General features: G+C 36.7%; 1 protein-coding gene across 11 annotated transcripts; it reads right to left on the minus strand.

Annotated features, from left to right (window-relative positions):
* Window positions 1–263: 263 nt before the first annotated feature.
* On the minus strand, window positions 264–21,418 carry l(2)gl (LLGL domain-containing protein l(2)gl). 11 transcript variants are annotated; one of them, XM_069120425.1, is made up of 16 exons: window positions 21,236–21,418; window positions 14,070–14,167; window positions 11,848–11,938; window positions 8,470–8,711; window positions 7,892–8,030; window positions 7,048–7,262; window positions 6,678–6,963; window positions 5,836–6,592; window positions 5,587–5,743; window positions 5,365–5,504; window positions 4,775–5,291; window positions 4,412–4,692; window positions 3,983–4,118; window positions 3,541–3,758; window positions 3,127–3,209; window positions 264–2,410 (listed from the first exon to the last, which is right to left on the minus strand). In XM_069120425.1, the coding sequence occupies exons 1-16, from the start codon at window positions 21,317–21,319 to the stop codon at window positions 2,309–2,311; spliced, it is 3,546 nt and encodes a 1,181-aa protein (XP_068976526.1). In that variant the 5' UTR covers window positions 21,320–21,418; the 3' UTR covers window positions 264–2,308. The 11 variants fall into 11 exon arrangements, with proteins under 11 accessions (XP_068976526.1, XP_068976561.1, XP_068976588.1 ...); XM_069120460.1 differs by having other exon boundaries at window positions 7,048–7,235; window positions 21,236–21,417; XM_069120487.1 differs by having other exon boundaries at window positions 3,541–3,740; window positions 5,365–5,510; window positions 7,048–7,235; window positions 21,236–21,417.
* Window positions 21,419–21,717: the final 299 nt, after the last annotated feature.

A 21,717-nucleotide genomic window follows, 5' to 3' on the forward strand; every position in this document is an offset into this window, starting at 1 on the left:
ATGTCGAAAAAGCTTATTTATAAGTAAACGAAATACATATATTTTCCTCAATTTTGCCAGAAGCAATTTTTTTTATATCTTTCGCTTCTGAAATGCCAGAAAACCTATAAAACTTATTTACCTGTGGAATTTAAATATATGCTAAACTTACATATATATATATATATTTCAACATCGACTGTTAAGGTCATTTGTTGACTTTACATATTTTATAAAGGAAAAAAGTATGAAATGTTTGGGAGCAGTTTTAACAATTCACCATGTGCAATACGTAATATTTTATCAAGGTAAAAAACAAATAATTTTACAATAGCAGAAGCACGTCCGTTTTCATACATTTTGTATCTTACTTAGCTCATTAACTTTACCTTGTTAATGTAGTTTACAATTGTAATAAAATTAACGGTACAAGGTGCACCAACAGCACAGAATACTATATTAGATCTTGAATAATTAAATTCAAGTGGATTCGATAAACAACAAATTTATTCTAATTAATATCCTATTTAAATGTTTAGATCTATGGTTATGGATTAAGGATTTCATTTTCAATAAAAAAAAAAACTGTGCATAGTCGATTTTTGGAACACCTTGTATAACATTTATTTGTAATAACCGCGTACAAGAAACATACATTTCGCAAAGCGGTTGAATAAAAGAAATAAAAAAGGTCGTAAGAGAAATTATGACATTAGAGGAAGATTAAAATCTATCTACAAAGGCCTCGCATTAATTGCATCAACGAACAGTAAATTGTTATCATTTTTAACACACATGTAGTCTAGAGGAACGATAAAGGATGAAAAACTTTTTATTCGAAATCACGTGAATAGTCGATCGATTAAATAGTTAATGGTTGATTAATTAAATGTAAAAGAAGAAACGAATATGTATCTCTTATGCATCAGTCTGTCACATTCGGTAAAAATATATTAAAATTTTTAGTAGTTTTCATTTTTGTAAAAAATTGTTAGTTATGGTATTATAAAAGATAAATATGAAATTGCCCCGCGAAACGGAGTCGTGTTTGTTTCGAAATTTTATTGAGATCCAAAATCGTGGTATCTTAAATACGATCCGTACTGTCGCAAACACAAATCAAGCTACGTAGTACATCACTATATAACGATAATAATAGTACATTTGTAGCATTTTACGATGTATTCGCGTAAAAAGTAATATGTAGCAATTGTCCTCCACCAAAAATAATTAACAAATAGCTTGTTTATCTAGAAAGATGGGACATACATACGTGCAATGTTAAAACACAATTACATCTGTTTTGTTCGTATAATATCGGAATTGAATTCAGCGAGTTTCAATGCTGCTCGATAGAAATAGTTCGATTGTACCATGATCGTTTCCATCAAAGAAAAAGGAAACTTAACGATTAACAAGTATCAATAAAAAATATATTCGTAACGGCTCTCCTCTTTTACGTCATGGCCATTGATAGTGTCCCTCACTTAATCTCTGTAACTTTTCTTATAACGTAATTCTACTTAAGTAGCTATTTCTTTATTTTGTTAGGCGCATCAATTCAACATACTTACATATATTTCTTTTTTTGATCCTTTGTCACAAGACGCCTATATAATATTCGAAATACTATATAGATGATTTAAGTCGCCTTTTCACTTTTTACTTTTATTATTTAGAAATATGACGTGACGCAACATATTCGTTGCGTTACAATATGGCTGCCATGTTCACAATTTGTGATGTATCTTGCTTCTTTGTACAAGCTATAATTTTTTAATTATGTTCAGCTACACACCATGAAACGGATCGTATAAATTTTCCTCAATTTTTTTCTTAATGCTGCATCAGAAAATTTTTTAAAATTATATTTTAATAGATTGATCTACAGATGAAACAACATGAAACATTTTAATTTTTCTTTAAGGATTTGTTACGCTTGTATGTAAATAAAATGCATTTTATTAAAATTACCTAGGCCTAGTTCTACTAAACCATCGAAAATTTTGCTCAATCACGAAATTGACTATTAAAAGAAATGCAATGAGAATGTTCAGTTAAAATGTAAAATATATCGACAATCTTGGCAGTTAATATATCTCGATTGGTTCGTCGCTACAATACTCGAAGTTCACTTGCTTATCATTTATAGCTAATGCTAATGCCGCGTATAAATCTAGATTTTTTAAAAAATCTACGATATATAAATTCTACCTATCGCCGCTGTGTACACGTGAGTCCATTAAGTAACAAAAAATCTAATTATTGTGTGGCTCTGTGTACAGAGCATAAAATCAGGGAGTAGAGTACAGGACAATTTGGAATATTCCTAAGAACCGACTTCTTCAGGCCTTGCCAATGGAGCTTTCGACTTTTCGGTAGTCACTGTAGTTGTTGTTATCTCCAAGTTTGCCAAGTCAGCTGCACTAATCTGCAATATTAAAAATAATGATGTTACGCATTTATCTGAATGATATTCTGCAAAAACTATCATGTATCCAGTTAAACGAAGCCTTATAACTACGCAAAAAAGATTGTTAATACATCAATAAATTAAGCAGCGATATATTATAAAATATACCCACAATTTGGAGATTGATAAATCGATTATCCAATTCTTAAACAAACTGAGCTACGTAAATCGTGTTAGTAGATTAGGAGCGGGCGATATGCTAAGCGTTAATTATATAATTTCATGGCAAAATAATTGCATATCCCTAATAAAGATATAAAATATCTCTTCCTTATTAATATAAAATGAGTGGTTACTTCAAACGAATCAAACTCGGAAGAATATTGCAATCACAATCTAGAGCAATTCTAGGATTTCAAAAAGAAAGAACGAATGGTTATATATTACTGAAAAAATGAACATGCCTTATCATCTGACACACCTAATGTTTATGAAAACTGAATTAAAATTCCTAAGAAAATAGTAATATCATTAGCGGGTATTATCTTTTCTTTATATTAGTAAGGACAACATATCTTCTATGCGGACGTTTATAGAATTCTTATATATTGCACTACTTTTGAGAAACTCCAAAAATTTAATGGCATTCTATCATTTTGTCACAAAATATAGGTTTAATATCGAGGTAAGGACCGACACCAATTATCGCAATACATTCAGTGCCGTTTGCTGACCTCGACGTTTGGAGGTAGAGTGATGGTAGCGTGTGTCGTTGTAGTCTCAGTACCGCTGCGTATCTCTCTTTCTACCGTAGTGCCTGCGCAAGAACAAATAGCACAAAACGAAACAATAACAAAAGAATACAAAAAATATCAGAAGAATAAAAAATAAAAAATTACAAAGCGATGAAAGACAAACACAAAATATTAAGCGATCGATGAATTATGTAGTATATGAAATTATTAAGAATATGATTGTATACAGTCTTCAAATACTATAACATGGGGTGACCTAAAAAATATTCGTTTAAAAAATGTATTTAAGAAGAATTCAATGAATTGTTAAAAATCAGTTTAATATAATGTATTATTGGTCACTTGAATAATTTATAATTCACACTAATTTGAATCAGCAATGATTTCACTCACTATTCATTTGTTGTGTTTCATTTGTCTGACTTGTTTCGATCTCTCCATTAGCGGTAGTATTGTTGGTTGTTTGCGAAACAACGGTTGTTGTTTTTACAACTAGGGATTGATTTTGAGTGGAAATTTCTGAAGTTCGTGAAGTCACTTCCATTTTAAGTCCTGCAAGACGACTATGAAGTTCTTCGGAAGACGTTGCATTTCTGAAAAGTGAACTGTTACTGCCAAACAAGTGGCAAGTGTAGGAGACACAACGATTAGCACAGCAAAATAAACATATTATTAAAGTCAGCTTGTCAAATTAAGTTTATCTTTCCTTGAAATTTTTGCTCTTGTCCTTTATCATTTTTATTATCATAAAATTAATTGTAAACAGGTAAGCAAAAGAAGCATGTGAAATAAAACAATAAAAAGCTAGGCATAACATACAAACACGTCCACTTACAGCAAATGGTCTTTCACGCTATCGATCGTTATATCTCCAATAGAACTTAAGTCTTGACGATCGTCCTCTCCGTTCACATCATTGGTACTTGCTGCGGGTTGCAAAGACGATTCTTTCGGAGATTCTTCACCACCGGCTAAAATAGATGTATTCAAGAATAGGTACTAAAGGGTTAGGAGACAGCGTTCCTTGATGATGTTAATCAGCATAAAGTACAATTTAGCAGCTAGCTCGTTTAATAAATCACAAGTAATTATAGCAAAGCAACATTTAGATAAATACACGAGTTACTTGAGATATGCCAAGCGATTACGCATATTTAGTAGTAGCACGTTTAAACATCCTATGACAACATGTAACTTCATGATTACCCGATATATGTTAAATACAAATTAAAAAAACTTATGTAGGTGTTCGTGGTATACTCACTAGAACCCACCACACCATTCTCCATAATCATCCTTTGTACCGCATCTGGTTGACTTCCTTGCGTTGTATCACCTTCCGTTTCTGCTGTACCTTCGACCACACCTTGTTCTTGGGTTTCTTCGTTGTTAGTTTCCGGAAATGATCTAGCATTTGGTGGTAAATTTAATGCACAGTGCGCTTTTGTCACTTTACTAGCAGACAATGAAATTCGCTGCAGTTCCGAACTTGAATACAAATATAGCGCTTCGCCAGCTTTTGTGAATGTCAATGAAGAAATTCCACTAGAAAAACAAAACAATACTCTCACAGATATACTCGTATGATATACACAGATAGACACAGACGTAAAAGAGATATACTCACTTAATGTCTTCCTTCTTAATAACAGCGGCATTAAGCTGTCTTCTTAATTCGGGAACACTGAGCACTAAACAATCACCAAGATTACTCAAACACAATAAACAGGTTTCTTCGTGAGTTCCTGCAGGTTCGATTGGGCATGTGAATTTTGCAAAACCCGTTTTTCTAACTCGTGAGCCCTCGTTTGCAGTAAGTTTGTATTTACAATATGGTTTCAAGGATGGAAGATTGAAGATTTTGAATTGTTCTTCGCTAGCAATTACAACTCTGTGTGGAGAAGCCATATCAGGACCAGGACTTACGCCTTTCTCAGCTTCGAATGGTTCTGGCAACGGTACGCTAGACCCATCGAGAATTGTAATTGCAATTACAGGTGCTCTGTGCTTTAACTGAATCTCTTTGCCTAATGTACAATTTACATCCTCTTCTGTTCTTCTAACACCAGCAGGAATTGCTAACGTGAAAACATAAACTGTACCATTATTGGTACCCGCCCAAAGCGTAGGCGTCGTGTTTTGCACTATAATAAAGAAAAAAAGGTTAATAGAATATTCATAATTTATACTCGATAAAAATGTATTAGGAACACTTACTGCTTATAATGTAACTTCTAGCAAAATATAAACATCGAACCATTGACCCCAGTGCATCATCTACAGGCCTTGCTTCCACTTGTCTCTCCACAGGCTTCAATTCCACCGGCGAAAGGTCACCACTCGGAGAAGAAGCAACACTGGACCTTCGAAAATTAAAAACCAATCATTGTTTAACATATTAACATTAGTTACAGTTTAACAAGCTTAAAAAATACTCACGTTTCTTTCTTCTTTTCTGATGTTGTATTCCTAGTTGGACTAGTGGCATTTGTTCGACGCTGTGATCTTCCTTTTCGTAATCTCCTAAAAGATTCCCTCAATGATTTCTTAAACGACTTTCTTCTAGAAATCGGTGTATCGCCTGCTCCGGAAAGATCTAGAATGACATAAGGAATCGAAAACTAATTTACTGTCTTTACAAATATACGATTTACAGATATTCAATTAATAAAAAATATGTAAAAATACCATTTGGATTAAGTGTACACTTCACGTTGACAGCTTTCGCTCTTGTATAATCGAAAACAGCTAAACCATGAGCCGTGCCTGCAGCAAGTAATCCCCACTCGCTATGCATAGCCAATGCTGTAACCGCAGCTGGCGGGTATAATTGAAGAAGACTTTGTGGTTGAAAACCGACTGCGAAAGATATACTAGTTGTCCTCGCCGGAAGACGATCATGGCCTTTCCAAACAAATCCATCGCGATCGTTTACGATGTTCATCGTGATGGCTTTGATTTCCTTGTTTACAGGTTCGGATGATATGGTGGTTGTAATTATGTGGCCAGCCGTGCCGGCAACCACTAATGTCGATGACAGCGGACAAAGCAAAACTTTTTTCACAGCAAGTCTGGGATCATCGGAGTACGGATCAAAGGTTCCAACTTTTCTAAATGGTGGCCACTCGTCCTCGTCATCCTCCGGTGGTTGTTCAAGAACATCCAGATGTTCGCCAGTAAACAGAATGGATGAATTGTACTTGTAGAGAGGTGTTAAAGCAACGTCAGACGCATTCCAAAATCTCACGGTTCCATCCTCGTGGCCAGTAAGTAATAGTTCTCTGCTTTTTAATTTATCATTTTCCGATTTCTGATTCAGAATAATTCCACCATCTATAGGCCATGATTTATCCGAGTATAGATGTTCCGTTTGCGCTTTCCCAGCTGCGATAATGTTCTCCCATAATTCCTCAGGAACATTCGGGACGTGTTGCGAACAGGTGACCTGCAAATAAGGACGTCACAGACATAATGAGAAGGAACGTATACTTATAAAATGTTATATTACAAATTGCGGGAATGATACCTACCGCACTTGCATGGAGAGATACTAAATACGGTAATGCCATCATCTTCCATTCAGGATTATTCAAATCAATGGCTACTATTTCTTCTTCGGCCAATACTATAAGCGCTTCTGGACTATCAGATGCATCTTTCCCATCCTCTTGTTTAGGAAACACAGTGAAGAAGTCGATCACCTTTGACGTGAAGTCAAAAACAACATGTTTGCCCTTCGCCATAACGGTAATGGTGTGACGATCGCCGTAACTTGCACGTTGCATTCCACCCGAAAATAAAACGAGTTCTCCGAGTCTGCGAAGTGTTTTACAAAGACTCATTATCAATCCAATTACAAAAAAGATAATTATCGATGTTGTGGGAAAATCCTGTACTCACTCTGCAGTTGGATAGACGAGAATTTTAGTGACAGCTTTACAGGGAAATGGTCCATAGGGTGTACTCGATTCCAACATGCTGTCGCTGCCTGGACTCCAAAATGCATAGGATCCATCGTTGTGGGAGGAAACAAAACGGGTCTCGGAGACCCAGTGGACAGATTCCAGCTGTTGCGTGGAGACGAATGTCTGCGCACGCGAAAACAAACCCATCAGCTGCACGTACACGTTCGCCAAAACCACCAAAGACACAAACAACAATCAGAACGAGCGGTACCATCTCACAATACGTGCTTAACCCATCGGTGCATATTATTTCATTTTAAACTGAAACGTTTCACGAATCGTTATTCTACATAGAGTTTGTTTCAATTACTTAGATATGCGATTCATTAACACTTTTTAATCCTGTTGCTTTCGATTCGGTCATTTTCAATCCAATTGTACCTTTTAACGTTACAAAATACTCAAGTTTAAACGAAACATGCAAAAATTCTTGTCGGTATGCATTTCTTTCGTTTTAATCTCATGTCACACATCCTGAAACGTTACAAATACATTTTGTTTGTGAAAATGAGAGCAAGATTGAAATATAAAAATTCGACGATCGCAACAGGAATGAAGCATTTATTAAATGAGACAATTGATTAAAATTATTCTCTTTTGCGTGGTACTTGAGCTGAATGCACCTCTATGTACCGATGGATTAAGCATTGCCCCACAAATGTAATAAGCGAGTGTGTTGGAACTGTTTTATAAGCGTGTCATTACATCTGCCACACTATAGTCTTGTATACATAGCATGTGTATAAAGAAAGATATGGAATAATAATACGAAGGCTCACCTGTTGGGCTCCCGGAGTCGCTTTGTTCCACAAAACCATTAAACCACGATTGTAACCTATCAGAATATTGTCTGGGTGACCTGGTTGTTCCGCTATCGCCTCGACCGCTCCTGGATTCTTCTTGTAATCGTCTGGCACGCTGTCATAACATCGATACGTTACGGGTACATGAATCTAGCCATTTCAATGCCAACTGCCTCGCAATCGACAATCAAACGCTTCGTTCCATAATGAAAGTTAATTGAAAAAAAAAAAAAAATACAAAAAGAAAATCGAGGTTCGCATGATTTTGCGCTAAAACTCATTGTTTCGCAAATTCTGGCTCAACTTGTTAGGATCGCTCGTATCTCACGAATTTACGACTAGTCGTTAACGATAATATTTCAAATAGTACGTTTCACGTAATTTATGTTCATACTAAAACTACCAACGACTAAAGTATAAAACTTGTACCAAAAAGATCAAAATAAAAGATACATCGAAAAATGCATAACGCTAAAGAAGAATCAAGTCAGTTGCTACAGGCATCCAGCATGCGAGTTTCAAAATGCATATCAAAACGCAAGAATTACTCTTACTTTTGCATCACGACATCCTGGTAAATGATATTGTCAGGCATTACGAATGTTTTCAAGTTAAGAAGATAGATGTTCCCGCCCTCCGTTCCAAGAAGAAGATGTTCGCCGCTTGATTCGAGACACATGGCCGAAATTTTCTTCAATTTGCCCTCCAACGATAGCGACTTGGTCTCCACGACCGAACTTTCGTTGATCTCCCATAAATGAAGAGAGTTGTCGTCGCAGAGAGAAACCACGCGACCCTGTTACATTTGTAGTAATCAATCATTTTTATCGCGCACTTATTCTTGAACTAATCGTAAAGATTAATACTACACATAATTCTATCTATTTTAATGAATGAAAACGAATACTAATTCGCAATTGTATTGGTATCTCGTATTTGCTTTGTCGTCTCCATACTCGAATGTAAAACTCGTGACTTCGTAATAGCTTCGTATCATAATACAGATAAATAAAATAACGTATTGTAGATAGTTTTCATGACCTCATCGTTTCTCACGGAACAGATCCCGTGTCCTTTTTTTCCCCCGGTCACAAAGACGATGCCTTCTTTGTAATAGGCGAAGTGAAAACTCGAGGAAAACGCAAGGTTAAGAAGGTTTACCTCGCGCCTCGCACTTTCACGCGTGTCTACGGTACTTCCAACGTGTTTTTCTCGAGCAGAACGTCGCTCTTTCCGCGTGTTATTAACGTGTGCAGTTGAATAATTGAGATCCCGTACTCGATCATTATACCAGCAAAAGCACGACGTGGGTTATACCTTGCATTTTACACTCTATCGTACTGAATTTGCCGAAATCACGTCTTTTCGCGTTTCGTGAACTTCTCAATTTAAAATTGACCCATAATTCGAATTTGATGAATTCCGATTATTGATTCGTGATAATCTGATCGTTTCGATCAACAGAACGATTTAAAGCAACAAAATACGAGAGGGAAAAAAGAGAAGCCCAAGATCCGATCCGATATCTAGCTACAACGAAGCAATCGTACAGGCGCTATCTTATCGGTTTTAGGATTCGCTTGAAAAATGATCGCGATAACGAGATTTTATGACTCGTAACGAGCAATGTAAGCAACTCTGTGCTCGATCATGCCACGCCTATTCTGTGTATTGCTTCGTATCATATATTTTATACACAACTTATTACAAAACAATTTACCGGCAAAGGCAAATGAACGTGAATCGACTCATCGTTATTCATGTATATACAGGATGGTTGGTAACTGGTGGTAAAAGCAGAAAGGGGGTGATTCTACGAGAAAAAAGAAGTCGGAAATATAGAATAAAAATTTTTTTTAATTTTTTTCTTTTTTCTTTTTAAATTTTTCCATCGAGACAACGATCTACAGTGAGATCCGTTATAACGAGACGTGATAAAGTGCACGCGTACCGAGCGAAAATTCAAAGTCGATTTTCTCGAAAACAAAGCCTCAAACGAAAAATTTTTATTCTATATTTTCGACTTCTTTTTTCGCGTAGAATCACCCCCTTTCCGTTTGTACCATCAGTTACCAACCACCCTGTATATGCTGATTTTCCATATTAGTCTGCTCGTTTTTTCCTCGTATAGGCAATTAATTATAACATACCTACTGAGTTCTACTCGTTCATGTGTACATGTAGTGTATGCTTTTGTCGTCGCCCTTTGACGCTGCTCGCTGTCAGAATTTTTACTTCAATTTTTACGAATACACATATTACAGTGTATTCTAACGTATCATATTATATCCCAAGAAATATAATTATTCTTTCTTCTATAAGCTAATGACGAAGATGATTCGAAGGACGTAGCAGAATAAATGAAAAAGAAAAGGAAAATTGATAATTATCGTGTTGGAAATTTTACGATTGTATCATCGGTTGAATTGTAGATGAATTTCATAACGAAATTTTCCCGGCGGCGAGGTTCGTATTTAAAAGAAAGGAAACAGGAAAAACTTCGCGTACGTACAGTAATACGTTCCCGACCTTTATGGAACGGGCGACAATGGTGTTCGTATATTATTTATTCGAACACGCGTGCAAAAGCGCGTTGCGCGTGTCGCACACAGTTATGCAACTCGGTAACGATGGCCGTATAAGCCGAACACGGTGTCGCGTTACCGGTGCAACGCGTGTGACTTTTAAAACAACCATAACTTCACACCTCCGTCTGGTCCCTTTGATTACAATGTACGCAGAAGATATTACTATCGCGCGCAGACCTGACACGAAGCACCGTTTCCTCGGCGTTCTCTTCTTTTTTTCTTTTTCCTTTTATCGAACTTCTAACAAACATTTAGCTTATAAAAATAGCAACGTCAATATTCAAGCGATTCAAAGTGTGATAAAGTACGCTCTTCTTATCGTCAAGATTTCTATACTCCGTTCTACATATACTTAGATCTCTCGTATTATGCTATGTAATGGTCAGAGGGAAGATTAGAAATGGAAACGCTATAAGGGTAATTAGAAAACACAAATTCCAAGAGTGATTTGAAGAGACAAAAATTTCTGGAATTTCTCGTTAGGAGATAACGTAACTCCTTTGGAAGGTTTAAGAACTATTAGCGTGGTCATTAAGAAATCCGAACTAGGATGGTACGTCAGCTGGCATTCGTTTCAAAGTATACGCTATTGCATATTTTAATCCAGTGAAGTTTACACGAACTGAGCTTCCACAGTGTTTCGTTCGTTTCTATTGAATTCAATTCATCGTTTGGCGTTTAATATATGTCCTAATCTCGTCAATTGAAAAATATAGAAATAAATCTAAATAGAAATCGATTCCCACGCAAACGTTAACATAGCTAAACAACGAAGTTTACAAGATCATAAACCACTAACAATTTAACACACTGTTCAATGGCTACGAGTACATTCGTGTTTACACGTGGGTCAATTTACGCAATTGCTCAGCTATAAAATTGTGTGAATTGTTCGTTATAGAATCGTGTTTATCGTGTTTGACGGTACTCGTTAACGTTAAAGCTATCAAACTACAATCAGAATAAAAAAGTTCTTCCAATAAAACGGAAACATAAAACTATTTATTTCCATCTTATCATCGTGGTTATTAGACAGCGGATATTTATGCAAATTCATGTCCTTACAAACATAGTTGAGAGAAATGGTAGTTTCGCTCACTGCATACTACGATGAGATTCATATTTTGAACGTTTTGTATATTTTTGTATATCATGCGCGTTTTCAAATTTGAATGCATAAAAACCATCAATGTACAATATATTTAGACACGTAGGTACCAGCATCAAATTATATACAAGTAAAGTCATTAAAAATTATTCAAGTTTTCCTTGACTTCTGAAAATAGATAACCGAGCAACGATACGTTGATAAAACGTTAGTAATAAATAAATAGCGGCGCTTACCTCATTGGGCAGAGCAACAATCTTTGTGACAGCATTCTCTCCACTTTCGATGGTGTGTTGTCCATAGAATTCCACACCTGGCCTACCGAATCTGTAATCGCACGTCAGTCAAGGAAAACAGAGAAAATTAGATAGCCCTATTTAACAGTAACAGTAGACCACCTCCGTTCCTACCAAGAAACAGAAGGTGATTTTGTTTCGAAAATATCAGATTTAACGTTCGCTGACAGGAACGATTGTGCTCGATTCACGAATTGTATACAGGTCTTTTATATCGTCGTCGAATTCTACTTCAATCGCAGACACAGATTCTGCTACAGTTTCGCCTAAAGCCAGCCATCTCTTACGTCGTTGATCAGACACGCCTGATATCGAAGCTACATATAAGCAATTCCAAAATAAATAGCACAGACAGAGATTCGAGATTTATAAAGATTTTACAAGCGACTAGCAGCAACTCGTACCTCTCTAATATCAATTGCAAATAGAATTTCCGTCGAGACGGTAAAGACGTCTATCATACGTCTTGCGAAATGATAATGATCATCTACCGATTACGTAGCCATTCGAACATCTGACATCGAGACGCGAATAAAGTAACCGGTATGCAGTCGTACGGTACGCAGCGACGCATTGGGAATCAATCCTTTTGTGCGCTTGTAATTAGCATTTTTCAGACCGTACTCGACGCGTGTACCAAGCGATTGACGAAAGAACAATTATACAAAAATAATGTTTTAATTAACTCTTCGAATGGATCGACTTCGACATCCTTCCGTCTCGAAATGACTTCTCATTGATATTATAATTATTCCTAATTGTCGAACAATTAATCTAATTATATAAAATAATGAAACGTAAGACGAAGTACAATAAATTTTTACGGATAGATAGAGAAAAGATAATATTATTTTGACAAACATGGTAAAAAATATTGGGCATATCTAGACTAGCTTCGACAGATTATAGTCCTTTTGGATCGATTATTGACCTAACACAAAGTGGGTAATCGGGTAACAAAAGCAGGTCTACAATGACTAATTTCTAAACGTTCGTTCGATAATGAGTTTCTTAACGATCTCGAAAGATAGATGCGTAATTTCATGTTAACATAGTACGTGTTCCGGGAATGATTTAATGCCTTTGCGGTACACATCAACCAGACATCAAGAGGAACAAGTGGTTACACTGTCGAGATTTACGCGCTGTTGCAACGACGGCGAAGATCCGACGGAGCAACGGAAGATTTGTGATTCCTGGAAATGATACGAACGAATCTCTACTTAACTGATCAAACTTTCAAACGTACACCATCATCGATTTTGTTCTTTCCGCTGAGACTTTAACATACAATACGACGTAAATTCTTTTTGCTTATTTCCAATGATCGCACTATTTCTCCATCTCTACCGGAACATACATACATACGTATAATTATTTTTAATATTTTCATTTCCATCGGTACATCTTCGATCCATATTCCTGCGTATAAATCACACACTTATTTCGTCTAAATTTATCTAAATTTCGCGATCGATTCGTAACGTATCTAATACAAAACGTAGTACTATGCTCGACGCTTGCACGCTCTTTAATCTTTCGCCAGACGTAACCAAAGTCAGAACACCTCCGCTATTTCATATTCATATGCGCGACTCTGCGATACTTCGATACTTTCACATCCTACGTTCCCAGTCTCACGGGAAACATGACTCCAAATTCAGTTCCGTCGCATCCAACAAGCAGACCCTCCGGAGAACCTTGCATCGGGGAAAGCAATCTATCGCTCGACAAATGCAATTTTCTCGCGGAAACGACAACGCTGAAACATAAGAATCGTCGCACGATTCGATATAGCTGTCTAAAGAGAAAAAGCAGAGCGTTTTCTGAATGAAAGCCGTGACCGTAAAAGCCGGGGCGTGAATCGAGAAACAGCTTTGACGTGATGGCAAAATATCGAGTATCGTTGTATCTAAAATTAGTATTCATGGTGGGGGGAGAAAGAGATCAGAAGAAACCGGCGTCAATCACGTTCCCGTTTCCCTTAGGCCAGTGGCTCTCGAAGTGGCTTTCGACGATTTATCGGTAGATAGGAACGTTATCGAGCATCGAGACGGTGCCTTGTGGTCGGATTATAAATATCGAGAGGAAAAAGCAAAAGAAGAAAACAAAAATAAATGAACTGGTCGAAAGCGAAGGAGCGATGAAATCGAAAAGGATACACCTTGATGGCGCCGGATGCCGTGCCAATGATCATCAGCCGCAAACTCGGATCCCATGCGAGGGCTGTGGGTTTGTTTGGGAACCCATGCTGCACCGTCTGCAAAGAACAGGAAAAGATTTTTATTAGTCCTAGTTATTACAACTATTAACGGGAGTGAGACGACAAATGTAAGATTATTGGATGGTGCTCGAGTACTTCGAGTGGATTAGATTTGTTTCAACGAACATTTCGGAATTTAATGATATTTTGCTTTAATGATAGTCGTTCGAGTAGAATCCCGCTAGTTATTAACTGGCGCGATTCATCGTTCTTTATATAATAAGTTAGATAGTGAATGGGTAACACTTCGCGTAATTTATACTGTTTACATTCTCCTTAATTACCTGCATATACTTGATGAATAATTCTCGCAGTTATGTGTTGGAACAGTTTTGCCGAAGTAACAGAGCAAGTGTATAACCATTATGAATTTATGAAATCGAACTTTGTTTCAAACTACATAAATGTTTGTCTTGATATTAAATTTTGCTTCGCATCGTCGTATTTTTCAGAATTTTTCATGAAAGACTTATAAATCTTCTTTTGTCTCTATTTATAAGTTGAAACGAGCATTGAAACCAGACGAGAATAAAAATACAAATCTCCGAACAGCTTCTCCAAAACCTTTCCATTTTCTCACATAACGGAGTAACTCGCGTTTTCACTCAATTCGATTCATAAATTGGCATGGTCATTTCGACTGACCATTCTTTATGATAATCGTACACTGTCAGCAGTAATCGGTACACTATTTATACGAGAAAGTCGCTAAAAATAGTGTACGCTATCTGCACTGTCGCTGATATGCGCACGCTCCACGGCAAAAGTTTGATTCTCGATAAGTATCAAATTATTCGTAGCTTGTATGTAAGACGTAGAATGAATTAACCTGTCAATTACCTGCAGAAAACGTATCGACGATTGTATAAAATTGTCTATGTTTACTGCAAATTAGGACTATAACGCAAAAAGTTCTTCGATGAACAGAGTAAACGAAGTAGCAATTTAAGATTCTACTTCCAATACCTGTTTTATCCCATGATTTAGTTATTAATTTCTCAAGGACTAGGTTTTAACTAGAGTTATTAACCTTCCATTTTCAGCTCGACTGTCTTCTAGCCGCATTAGCCGCTTTTATTACTTTTAAAGTCAATAGAACCGCGTGTGTACAAAAGTAATAGCAAAAGAAGAGAAGAATAAAATTGAAAAGAGTTGATGATGATATAAGCTATACACACAGGTTTCTGTATTTCGTATAATGTATCAAACAAGAAAGAAAAGAAAAGAAATCGTCATAGGCGCAATAACTGGCAAAAATCTCCAGCAACGCGAGTAGCTCACGGATCGGTCCATTTGTGACGCTCGAACGGTTAAAGTGGAAAATAAAAAAAGAAGAAACGCGGACTCTGGCGTAGCAATTAAACAGAATACGAGACAAAGTGAATTAAAGGAAACAACGGTGCTCGGGTTAACGATCGTGTCCTCCCCATTCCGCGACTCGTTTTCAATGCGACTAACGCTAATTATGCTCGACGCTTGTTTCCGACTTTCACGGCATAACTCGTAGCCGGCGGAATCAGTTTTTGGCCGAGAGGCGCACCGATTACTCATCGATGAGTCAGATATCGTCAAATCCCCGTTAATCGCGTGATTTTATCGCTCGTGCGTGCGTACTTACCTCCCGCTCCGCGCGCCCAATCACAAAGAATCTCTTTTACAACCAGCAATTAAAACACATTTCTGTAATACACATTGTAACAATGTACATCCTGTCACGGAGGGCGAATCACTCGAAAACAATCTCTTAAACTGTCTTTGCTATTCTCGATAAGGGAATCTTATCAGACGAGATTTCAATAATTTTTCGTTACTTCCGAAGAACAAACACGGTAAGATGAGAATTATGTTCCTTCTTATCGATACACGTGGTTTTCAACTAAAAATACAATTTTAGTTGATGATTAATAATATCGAATTTTGGATTAACGTAACAGCGTTAATAGCGGAACCTTGGAACCGGTGATTCTTCGATGCTTCTGTTTCGTAATTATAAATCTAACGTAATCAAGCTGTTGATCTTCGGAAATTGTAATCAAGATATACATTATTTCACTTTACGCTCCCTCAATGAAAAAATACGGCTGCTAAATTAAACATAAAATAAATTTACATATTATATTACAACGTTGCAAGACGATTGACTAGTTCCTAAAAATTTAAATAGCTCGGGGAGTTTTAGCATTATACGACTACGGTACAACCCTCGAGATTTAGGGCTACCCTCAATATCGATTTGAGCCACGTTTCAACGGCACTATTAGAAACAAGGGTGTCCGTCGGTATAACAGAGAGGGAGCGAGACCTTGACCTAGGTAATTTCCATGAGAAAGGGTGTCGCCGTTTTTCAGTTTCGGGAGAGCGTACCGAAGGATTAAAGTAAGAAGGTGCCTAAGCACGAACCAGCACAAGCACAACAGAGGATTCCCTCGTAAGGTTTAATCTGGCCTAATCTCAATGAGCCCAACCTCGATAGAAATTACGTTAACTAAACATGGATCAAACGATGCTCTTGCTTATGTACACAGAGAAGAATAAATTTACAACATCAAAAATTGCTTGTTTTTATCGACACGTATAAAGATCGACTGCTGATAAAGCTTTGAGAGATTTACTGCTCTTGTCGATTTTTGTTAATATGTATGCACTGCCTAGGTTAATGTTAGATCTATAATTAGAAAATTTACAATTCTTCTTGAGAAAAGGAAACATTCGATCAGTTATAGTGTTATAGCGATCTAATCTTATTCTTGGAAACATTAAAAGTTATTGTTCGATCGATAACACGATGTGACATTTCTTCAACAGAAATAGTTCACGTTGGTATAGTTAAGCCTTTTTCTAGAATGAATGTAGAACATTACAGAATTCGTGATATATTTCATACTTAACAAACAAATGAACATATTTTGAAAGGAAAATTATTCACATTTTTACGTAATGTATTATTTAAATAATTTACCAGGAACATTTATTAAATATTGCCGAAGAATAACAAATATTTCTCTATTTGTTATACATTATACATTTATGATAAACGTTGGCGAATTTAAATTTTAGATGATAATAATATCACATCTATATTCATTTAATTACTCATCAGTTAATTCTAATCTACATTAAAAAACTCTCGAAATAATCCACGGATATCAGTCTGTACCTAACCTAGTCAGGTCAGACTAACGGCACATTCGTCTGCGTATATTAAAGTAAACGTAAAAAGGGCTAGGCACCTTATCACGTATTTGTTTGCACAGAAAACCGATAATATCCTTTCCTCGTATCTCTTCTCTACAACGAATACGTGGTATTATTGATAGAATCGATATTAAAAACCAAACGTTGATTGTTTGTCCTTCGAAGTAACTCCTCGATGAGATTAGTAAAATCAATCCACTTCCAAATATATATTAAAAGATCTAAAACAAAATTGACGAAAAATCTATTGCTTCTTCCTTTCTTCAAGAACGTTTGCCAAGTTTTAAAGATTCCAAGGTGATTCCATTTTATTATCTTGTCGTTCCACGCCTTTTTCCGATTAAGCGATAAAATGGCATCATTCGGTGATGTAATATAATCAGATGTTATTCGAGTTTCGATCGGACCAAACTACTCCGTAAACACCGGGTTTGCGTAAATGCGACTGCTTTAATTAAGGCAACAGGCACCCTCCACGCCGCGAGGGCTTTCTACTTTTTTTCCAACTCGTACATCTTACCGCGCAGAGCGCGCTACTTCTACCTGTAATTGCTTAACCGACAGATTAACCTACATTTCCTATTTCATTTCCTGACCGAACGAAAGTAACCTACACGTAGTAAATACACGCGTTTAGAATGGACGGAACGTTCCTATTGTCTAATTCGAATTCGTACCATACCCTGCGTCATATAAAAAACGGAATGAAAGAAACAAGGACTATGCGCAATTTCGATTCTAACCATGGATACGATGGACATAAATTGTATCTAATTTTTATTGGAAATTTTCTGTTTCGATTATGCGCAGTTATGTATGTTTATTATCTGTCAAAAAAGATTGACAATTGATACTTAGAAGTAGCGACAGTAGTTTAGTAGTAGTGACATTATTATTTTATTAGTAGACTTATTTTGGAAGAAAGCTACAAACAACGAAAGCAAAAAATGATGTAGTATATTTAATATTTTGAACAATGAATTAAGATAAGCGACGAGAACAACAGGGTTAAATGGTGTTTAATACAGCGCGTAATCCATTGTGATTTTTCAAGTTTTTTGGTATTTACACGTGTGTGCGTATTAACAAAACTATTCGAAGGATCATATTGGAGACTAGTACTATTCCCTTTAACTTTTTGTTTCGTCCTGTTACAGACCTGTCAAATTATAACGAACGAGAAATAATATGACTGACTCGCTGTAAACTTATTCCTAACGGTAACCAATTCTGAGTTATCGTTAGCCTGAGTTAGGTTGGGTTTTCGAAGAACCTGACCATTGGTGGATGGAAGTTTGGCAACACAATGGAAAATTCTGCCAGGTCAAAGAATTGACATTCTGGATTACTGAGTACCACTAGCGTAGTTCGGTATTGAGAATGTGGATTCTCACGAAGACTTTCTAGAATATAACTTTATGATACTTCGCTAAAATTAATGATAAGGAACAATAACCTTACCTATAATAAATAGGATTTTTTTAAGTGTGTGTGTTAGACACAAGCCGACCTGTTAAAAAATTCTTCAATGACGAACAAGTTAATAATTAACGACATTTGACCGTAACATAAAGTCGCTTTATTGTCTTTCCTAACAAGTGGTAAACGATACGAGTAACAATTTTCGATAGCGAATAAAATATCGCATAAAAATCACCTTGCATGAAGCATCGATCGGAACCGGCACGAACTGATTGTATTCGTGCGACTATTTTCGCAATCTGTATCGCCAAACTTCGAATCCAGCAGGCCGAGAATTAAACCGCGATAAGGTTTCGCGACAGTGCACCCGATGGCCAGTGATGATGACAGTTAGCCGAGACAACCGCTAAAGAAACGCATCACACCGCACACATAACCACAATAATCCTGACTCTAGGCATCGTATCTCGGCCACCCGTCGTCTTCTAGACTTTCGGTATCGATTACGTTCGGATATCGACCTGTTGATTCTGTACCGTTCATTCTTAAATCACGCTGTATCATGTTCTTGGACGAAAGCAATTTTAAAATCTTAATATTCCTCCATGAAACCAGCCTCTCAAAGGTGGTAGCCTTCGAATGGTGGTGTGCTGCTGATCAAACGCGTTTCGCAATGTTTCTTTCAAATCAATACAGAGCGACAAGCGCTCTTTGTTTCAACAAAATCGATTCAATAATTACATACTTAGAAGGAAGAACGAAGCAGAAAGAAACGAAATTAGTCGAATTTTAAAATTAATTGCTTGCTTTATGTCGTGTCACGATTATAACGCTCGATACGAAATAACAAATAAACTGTTTATTTAATAATATGGAAGCTGTGTTTTGTTACATATAGCAACCCTAACCGTCAGTAATAAATAAGAAACGACAAACCTTGGAATATGATTTATACGATATGATTTGAATATGATATGGATATAAAATTTATTTAGTAACTTTTGAGGTAAATTATAATGCTTGCTCTGAAATGTCGTACTTATAAGTTGTTCGTTTAAAACATAGGGTGGTATTGGTAGTTGATTGTGTAGCAATCACTCGTAACCGTCAATAACCTATGAGAAACGACAAATCCTGGCGCGCTTTATCGCGTGTTAAACGCGTGCGCTCGGTAAACCGAAATTGAAGTCGAATTCATTTGATTCCTCTTTATCGGGTATAAATTCGGAACAAGGTTTTTCTTCCGATTATGTACGATTTATATCATGGCACATATATTTATCAATCTTCTTGAGACGTACTATTCAGCAGCTTTTTACCTTTTCTTTTTTCCTTTCTTTTTCGAGACAAGATTTATCTTTAAAACGATTAAGTAGTTTACGCGTAAAAGGAACTTGTGTTCTGAAAAACGCATAACGTATCAATATGTGCTATCAAGAAACTGGAGATTACTATCTGACATGGTAACAGAATAAACTTTCAATTGCAAGCCTGTTGACTTATAAATAATGAATGTGTAAATAAGATGTGAAAAAGATCGGTTTGTTTTAAGAAGATAGATGACTGATAAAATTAACCTTCCTGACGTCGTTTATCAAATTCAATTCGTCAACTCATTATTTTCTCTCGATTAAAACGTTAAAAAGCGTATTGAAAAAAAAAAAAGAAAAACGCTTAAACGATTCGCAATGTCTTTCAAAATTTTGAAATTAAGCGAATGAAAAGAAGCAATGTAAAAACCATACTCTTTAAATGTAAATGAAAACGAGTTTGACCCAATGTTCACTCATTCACTCTCACTTCTCTCCACTGTGAATAAAAAATAAAAAAACGGTGCAAAACACCTTTTCCTCGATGCATCAAAATTCACTGCTTTCCATTGAAAACGCCAACACGTCGATATGATCGAACCTGAATACCCTATACATAGTAACATTGTTTTGTCGCAAAGGTAAATCTAATGTATTTCAGTAATCTCTCTCAGTAACGGATAAAAGTAAGGCCTAAGAACGTAAGAAAGTGTCGGCGCATTTCGCCGGGTCGGATGTGGGCGAAACTTTGGATCGGGACTCACCTTTCGAAACGCAAAAAGATCCTTTTGCAGTTTCTTTCTCTTGCAGTTTCTGTCGGTAGGTTGTTGGCCTTTGATAAACTTCAACATCTGTCGGCGTTTGTTCCTCGAACGGTGCGCGACACGTCCGTTAAAAACCGTTAATCCTCACGTGTAATGTCACGACGTTTCACTACCGTCGCGAAAGGCTCGGTTAAGACCGCGAGGACCTCCACGTAATTAAAACATTTGTGGCGTCTGGTCACCGCCTTCACCACCGTGCGTTCCGCAGCTCATCGTCTCCGCGCCACTGATATATACCAACGCCGCCGTCGTTCGATCGATGTATTAAGGAAAATACCGCGAAGTTTAAAAAATGAGGTTTATAAAAGACTCACCTTTTGAAAAGCAAAAAGATCCTTTTGCAGTTTCTGTCGTTCGACTGCTGTTTGTTGGCTCTTCCCTCTGATAAACTTCAACATTTGTCAGCGTTATTCGTTGTAAACCTCTACGTAATCAAAACATTCTCGAATGAACGGTAAGACGATAACTGAATCCAGTCTCTCTGGTCGATGTGTCAGCCGCTACTCGTTTTTTCGGGTCTATCGTCGTAATGTCGGCTTTCCACCAATCACATATTTCGGTTACGTTCGACCATACTCGGTTAAAATCGGCCGCGTTCGGCCAGATTCGGAACGAAAGTCTTCGTCGGGCGCGCCTGCACGAACAATGACCTCGATCAGGCTTGCCAAACCTCATCATGGAATACCTACTTTCACTTTATTCAATTGTTGACCGTTACGCTCGTGAAAATATTTTACAATGGTAATCTACTTCTCAAAATTTTAATTACAATAATGCAGTATTTAACAAGGTAACT

The sequence above is a fragment of the Bombus flavifrons genome, chromosome 1, assembly GCF_040668555.2.
Source record: "Bombus flavifrons isolate JBK064 chromosome 1, iyBomFlav1_principal, whole genome shotgun sequence".
Taxonomy (NCBI): Eukaryota; Metazoa; Arthropoda; class Insecta; order Hymenoptera; family Apidae; genus Bombus; species Bombus flavifrons.